A 7,248-nucleotide genomic window follows, 5' to 3' on the forward strand; every position below is an offset into this window, starting at 1 on the left:
TGTTTGAGCAAAATAACTTGTATTAAGTAAATGATAGCTGAAAATTGGAAATAGATAGTTATAAATAAATGTTTCACAAAGTAATTATAAATTTTTAAAAGTATAAAATTACATAAAAGTTATAGTTAGAACCTATGAAGTAACTTTTGAGTTTTAAGTTTTATTTTTAAATTAAAAAATTAAAGTTGATAGTTCTAATTGTTTTTTCTAATTTGAAGTTAATTTTAAAAGTTAAAACATAAAACTATTAGTATAAAAGTTTTAGTAAGTTTTATTTCGGACACAACATGTGAAATCTTAATTTTCATATTTTAATAAAAGAATATGTTTATTCTTCTTTTGTTAGGTGTGATTCTATTAGACTTCTTAATTAATATCATTTATTTGTCAACTTATTGATTTTCCATTTCAAATTTAAAATTTTTCATTTTAATTACATTAAATTAATAAAATTAGAATAAAAGTTAAAATAAAATTAATACAGATTACAAGGTAACATACTTATTTAAATCAATGATTATAATTTTATATAACTGAAAAAAATATTTATTAATTAATAACTTAATTAAAATAATTGATTAATAATTTTAAATATTTACTATAAAAATTAAATTAATTTTCTAACCATGATCTTTACGGGTTATAAACTAATTAAGAATAAAAATCTCACAATTCTTTTCTAAAATCCATTGGTCTTATTTTATAAAGACTACACCACAAGATAGATATACAAAACACTAAAACTAAAACAAATAAAAAAAACGCCTCATCTTCCTTTTCTTTTTAGATAATGCCCCAAAAGACCCTAGGCTTTAACCGGAGATGGCTATTCTCTCTTTTTACTACGTGAGAGCATTTTCTTATCTGTCAGTGTACCACGTTACAAAACATAATAATATAAATAAATAAAAAAAGACCACAAAAACCGATTCTGTTCCTTCTACCAATCTACTGTAACACCTCAAGCTTAATGTTATAGATTAGTCCAATAAGTTCTTGATCAATTTATAATCATTGTGGAAGTAAGGGGAGCTCAGCTGACTATTCTGATCTTTAATTCATGTAGGACGAGTTATTACATCTATTTACATCTTCGATCACACGAAACAGTGACATAATGATTGCTTTGTGATTTGGTTTCTTGATGCCAAATTTTAGCAATGTCTTGTGAGACTCTAATGGCGTCAAAAGATGCACCAGAGAGACCTCTCCTTGTGAACCCAACTGCATATAACCCTGATTTCCCTTTCCACCCCTCTGGAAACGGCATCTTTGGCATCCCTTCTCTTGTAAATAAATCACTTTCCTGAAGTCATCACCAAAATAAACAACTCATTAGACTAAAGGGTATAAATGGTATTTTACATTCTTTAAAGAAATCAATACTTGATATAAATAAAAAAGAAAACAGAGCCCAACACTACAAGTAGACAAAAACAGAGTATCTAGTCATCTACAGGAAACCCAACTTCCATAACTGTCACATGAATCGATATACCTTTAAGAAAATAAATATAAAAGTATGTTTGTTGGGATTAATGATTAATGGTATTGAAATTTCTTAAAGATGTTACCTTTAGCCATGAAGGAACGTTGCTGCAATACCCCGTTGCTAAAATAACTGAATCTATTTCTAGATTTTCGCCATTGACGAGCTCCACACCAGTACTTGAAAATTTCTTGATTCCTGGAACTATTTGAATCTTTCCAGATTTGATCTTTTGTAATGCACCAATATCCAGAACAGGGGTTTTCCCATGAGTGTTCTTGAGCTCAATTGGACCCATTACTGGTCTCTTTATACCATATTTCTCTAAATTCCCGAGACTACACCTAGCAAGAATCAACAGAATCTTATCCACCACCTTTACTGGCAACCATTTCATCAACGAAGATGCCAATTCGAATGTCGATTTTCCAGAAGTTTCCCTCGGTAAGACATGAACCTGTGGATTCAAACCAAAAGAATTAAGAAACCTTTCCAGTTTTGATTTTTAAGATAACGTATTGTAAATTTAAAGAATTATGTTGTTTTTTAGTATTAAGCTTACCGAGCTTCGGACAACCATGGACGGAAAAGCATTGTGGTGGCAGAGATCAAGAGAAACTTCCATGCCGGAGTTCCCACAGCCGACCACCAAAACTCTTTCACCTTCAAAAGCCTCGCCGGACTTGTAGTCACAAGCATGCATAACACGGCCGGCAAACTCATCCAACCCTTCAAACTCCGGCACCACCTTCTCTGCATTCTCTCCGGTTGCCACCACCAGCCACCTACATATATACTCAACCTCACAATCATCCACAACAGTCCTCACACGCCACAACCCACAGCTCTCGTCATACTTAGCAGACTCAACAGACTCATTAAAACGTGGGTTTATCTGAAATCTCTTCGCATATGATTCAAGGTAGTCAACAAACTGATATTTGGAAGGGTACTCAGGGAAATTAGGTGGGAAAGGGAAGAAAGGTAATTGACAGAATTTCTTTGGGAGATGAAGTGTCAGACGATCGTAAGTCTTGTTTTGCCAGAGGGAAGCAATGCAGTCAGCACGGTCAACGATGACAAAGGGAACCCCTTGTTGCTGGAGACCTGCACCGACTGCCAACCCCGATGGGCCAGCCCCAACTATCACCGGACCGTTTACCAGTATGCATCTCCGGGAGAACAAATCTCCATGTTCATGAGCTTGATGAACCATGGTTGTAAAGTTTTGATGATCAAGATTGATAGTGTTACAAGAACAATGCATCAAAAGGATCTAAAGTATTGAATGAATACAACAGTATACGTCTAGATTCTTTTTTCCAAGTATGGGCAAGTGAAATGGATAGGACAGAGGTCAAGAGTAGAGAGAGAAGAGAAACTGAATTAAGGGAAGATGTAAATGTGTGGAGGGGGTGAGAGGGTGTGCAGAGGTATAAATAGGGGAGGGTTAGGCCACAAGGCGTTGCATGTGATTGGGATATTGGAAAGTGATAGCTTTAAGATGGTCATTTTCAAGGAAATAAAGTAATAGCAACTGGTCTAGTTTATTGTTTTCTTCTTGAAAATAAAGTTCGTTAAGTTATGGAATCCATACGTAGGTACTTACATATGTACGTATACAGAAAAGAAAAAGATGATAAAAAAGAGGCTAAATGATCGATGGATGAAAATAGCATATATAAATTGATTGGACAAAAGGAAATCAAAACCTGTGACCACAATTTCGCTCTTAAATGGTCAGGAGGGTGTATGTCATGAATAACACATGATTAGTTAATATGTGTTGCTTTGCTAAGTTTAGGCCATCATGTTGGGAGGCATATGATTAATGAGAACAAGATCAATGGAGTGAACTATTTATATGTACCAAAACCAAAAGAATGCACTTATTCTTATAAAAAATCTGAATAAAACCCCCTTATGTATTTTCTGTACGTACTACGTTTGGCAAAAAGAGTACATGTATATATATATATATATATATATATATATATATATATATATATATATATATATATATATATATATATATATATATATATATATATATATATATATATATATCCGCCAAGTTAATTAGCAGCTTTGTGTGGCATCTTCTTCACATACCCTGATATATTGAGGCAAACTAATGATAATAAACAATTGGTTAGCAGTTAGCATGTTTATAAAACAATGGAATTGTGGATAGGTAAATGTGCACAAGAATTTCTGAGGAGTTAAAGAAGGCTGAAAACAACCCATGAAAAGGGCCTCTAAGAGTCTCATGCATGGGATATGGGCCTCAAATTTATTCTTAAGTTATGTGATAACGCTATTCCATATTACACCAAGATTTAAAGATTTTTCAGTTTTTATGTAATTTGCGTGAACTCAAAATTTTCTTCAATTTTCTTTAAATTCTTACAGCATCCATAATTTATGGGAAGTAAGTAGTACACAACAATTTTTTTCTATACACAAAAATTTATGGTTTATAAAATTGTACCATACAACATTTTAAACATAAATTGTTATATAGATTCATAATACATTAAACCTATTAAAGTTTAATAACTATCAGATTATCGTTGTTATTAATATAGAACTTTGTTTATTTATTTCTAAAATATATTAAATTATAAAAGGTTTCATTTTTCATATTTATATAATTTAACTTATGATATAGAGTTCAATAACAATTAAACTTGTATAGTAATTTAATCTACTGAATGTCAAATTGGCATTCAATTTAATTCAAATCTTATTGAAATATCAATAATTGTGCATGGATTATCCAAATATCAATGGTAATTGAACTTTTCAATAAATTTTTTTTTTAGTTTCTAAATAAGAGTGTTGCTATTAAGACACCCCATAGAAATATTTATCAAAAGCCAACCTATACATAACTACTTATAATAATCTTTTTATAGCCAACCCCTAAATATAAGGAGTTATAGAATGACTTTGATTTTCAAATTATTTTTTCATACATTCTTAATACTCGTACAATAATTAATGCATACAAGACCGATATCTTATAGAGTAAAGTCATTATAGGACTTAAAATATTTATTGTTATTTTTTTTTTGGATATGTAGTCCATTGCTCAAATTCTCAAAACTTAAATCGTATCTTTTGGGTTAAAGTGCGTATTTATCCTTTAATTTAATAAACTACAAGATAATATAATATGGAATATAAGTAAAGCCAAAAATCTTAAAAATAACAAAAATATATACATTAAATATTAACTTGACTTGGATGGTATTATTGACAACCCTACGGAATAACTATTTCGATCCATTGATTTTGTAAGTTAATTAAATTAGACATCATTTAGTTTTAATCTTGGATATAGTTGGCCTCTCATACAAATTTAGGGGCTTGTACAAGAAGTTGATGTTACTTAAATACATTAAACAAGTGAGATTTATTGTGCATAAGAATTAAGTCCCATGAATATGGGAACTACCTAAAAGCTATTGAATTAAGATACCACTAAAAGATTCAATCATTAGTTTTATACATTAAAGTAGTTAAAGCTTTAAAGGTTACATCATATAGTTCGGCTTTCAAAAGTTGGAAATATTCCATAAACAAATTGTCTTATTTTTCGAAGAAAAAAAATGTACCTTGCCCTACAAACAAACTGGTGGGCTGCCTTTTCTTTCTTCCCCCAAATCACTTCTTAACCACAAGTTCCTTGAACTTAAACACATTCATAACCCAGAATCTTGTATACCTTCAAATTAGGGACCAAACTAAAGAGGAGCAGCCACTAGTCTTAATGCCCATGTGAGGTAACGAGATGAGTCCCACGTGGAGTAGCTAATGTTGACTGAGTATTTTGAGCTTGGGGGCTGACCTTGGTAATCAAAATAGAACTAATATATGATTGAGATTGGAATTAATTGTGTGGTTTTTTAGGTAGAATTGGATTAGATTGGACCACTAATTAATCTCCAAGTACCTCAAATACACAGTAAATTGTAGCATTAGAATTTACATCTATCAAAATCTAAACCTCGAAAGGTTGATCACTGTCCATATACACAATCAGTTAAGTGAATATCCATGTATTGATAGGTTCAAATTTTCACAATTATTAACTATTAATTTTTTTTTAGTAAGTTAATATTTATAACTGCAAGTAATTTGTTTGTGTTACCTGATTTACCTCTTATTTGAGTTTTAGCGCCGACTCAGGTGAACTCTTCGAATAATACACTTTACATTTTCTTTTGAAATAAAGTAAATATATATATATATATATATATATATATATATATATATATATATATATATATATATATATATATATATATATATATATATATATTCTAATCACATTATTCACACTCTTCTATCAACATTTTGCATCTGAATAAGGGGTGTCTAAGTGTGCATGTTGTACTTTTATGTGGTACTGAGCCAAAACCACAAACCGCACATCGTTTGACGTATTTATTTATTGTTATGTAATTATTCTTAAAATAATTAAGTTTAACACTAACTTCCCAACTTTTAATTTCAATCATAATTTTTTTTTGAAACAGCGTAATTTTATAAAGCCCAAAGCCTATCAAGCTACAAGGCCACAGAAAATAAAAACAAGTTACAACTTACAAAATTTTGAAAGGGCAATAAACCCAATCCACCTAATTACAATTCCCATAGTGCCCCTTGTATTTAATCAAACTAAAAACCATAGTAATAATGTTATCAACCAATTTTTCAGCCGACACACAAATTTTATTGAAGATTTTATAATTACCCGGCTCTCCAAATGCTCCATAAGTATCCATAGATGATAGCTAACAAATCTTGCGCTTCTTTATATAATTCCCCGATCCTACAGTAAAAGCAACGAGCTCAGCAACCGAAAAACATTGAATTCGAGGAATATCACACCAGATCAAGATTCATTGAAAGACATCAGTGGCAAAAGGGCAGCAAACAAGAAGGTGATTCGTGTCATCAACCCCGTCGAAACTCCCGTGACAAGCGTTAGAGGAGATAGAAATTCCTTGTTGTTAAAGGGCAACAACAGACGAGATGCGGTTGATACAAGCACGCCAAATAAAGCAGACAACCTTGATAGGAGCTAACTTTATCCACACCATAGCTCATCGGGGTCGAAACTTTGGAGTCAATCCAGGTCCGAATATCATGAACAAAAAATCCCCATTACTAGATTACTTGGATTTCCAAGAATCCGTCCCACCAGGAAGAATTAACATTTCTTATTGTAAATTAAATTTTCAATCGTCAACTGCTATAAAACGTTATAGATGAGTTTTAAAACCCATATATATATATATATATATATATATATATATATATATATATATATATATATATATATATATATATATATATAGAGAGAGAGAGAGAGAGAGAGAGAGATAGTTAGGTTCATATATGAACCATAAATATTGTGTGAATGTATGACTAATTCTTAACCAATCATTTAATAAGGATACAATAGTAACTTTATCTATAATTAATTATGTCAAAAAAATCAAATCAGTTACTAACCCTTTAAAATTGCATATCAGTTTCACACCTTATTAATCCATCATCGTTTTCACCACACATAACAACAACTAAACGATCACCAAACCTATAACTAGGTTCATCGATGTTGGCAGAACCCTAAGCTGCTGACAGAACCAAGGCACTCCAGGTTTTCATCTCATCATTCTCCCCTAACCTTCTTTGTCTAAATGTCGCTCCCTCACCAACGAACTACCTTAATAGATTCCCTCAAC

General features: G+C 31.3%; 1 protein-coding gene across 1 annotated transcript; it reads right to left on the reverse strand.

Annotated features, from left to right (window-relative positions):
- Positions 1-753: 753 nt before the first annotated feature.
- LOC111915790 (probable indole-3-pyruvate monooxygenase YUCCA7) lies at positions 754-3,262 on the reverse strand. Its single transcript, XM_023911434.3, has 3 exons — positions 2,052-3,262; positions 1,575-1,946; positions 754-1,306 (listed from the first exon to the last, which is right to left on the reverse strand). The coding sequence occupies exons 1-3, from the start codon at positions 2,754-2,756 to the stop codon at positions 1,082-1,084; spliced, it is 1,302 nt and encodes a 433-aa protein (XP_023767202.1). The 5' UTR covers positions 2,757-3,262; the 3' UTR covers positions 754-1,081.
- Between the last annotated feature and the right edge of the window lie 3,986 nt (positions 3,263-7,248).

The sequence above is a fragment of the Lactuca sativa genome, chromosome 6, assembly GCF_002870075.4.
Source record: "Lactuca sativa cultivar Salinas chromosome 6, Lsat_Salinas_v11, whole genome shotgun sequence".
NCBI lineage: Eukaryota > Viridiplantae > Streptophyta > Magnoliopsida > Asterales > Asteraceae > Lactuca > Lactuca sativa.

What these genes read in the sequence shown, in the direction of transcription:
- LOC111915790 (XM_023911434.3), bottom strand. Translation starts at nt 2,756, where the DNA reads ATGCATTGTTCTTGTAACACTATCAATCTTGATCATCAAAACTTTACA. An exon ending in CCATGGTTGTCCGAAGCTCG is followed by an intron (nt 1,947 to 2,051) that starts GTAAGCTTAATA and finishes TTGAATCCACAG; the next exon opens with GTTCATGTCTTACCGAGGGA. An exon ending in ACGTTCCTTCATGGCTAAAG is followed by an intron (nt 1,307 to 1,574) that starts GTAACATCTTTA and finishes TGATGACTTCAG; the next exon opens with GAAAGTGATTTATTTACAAG.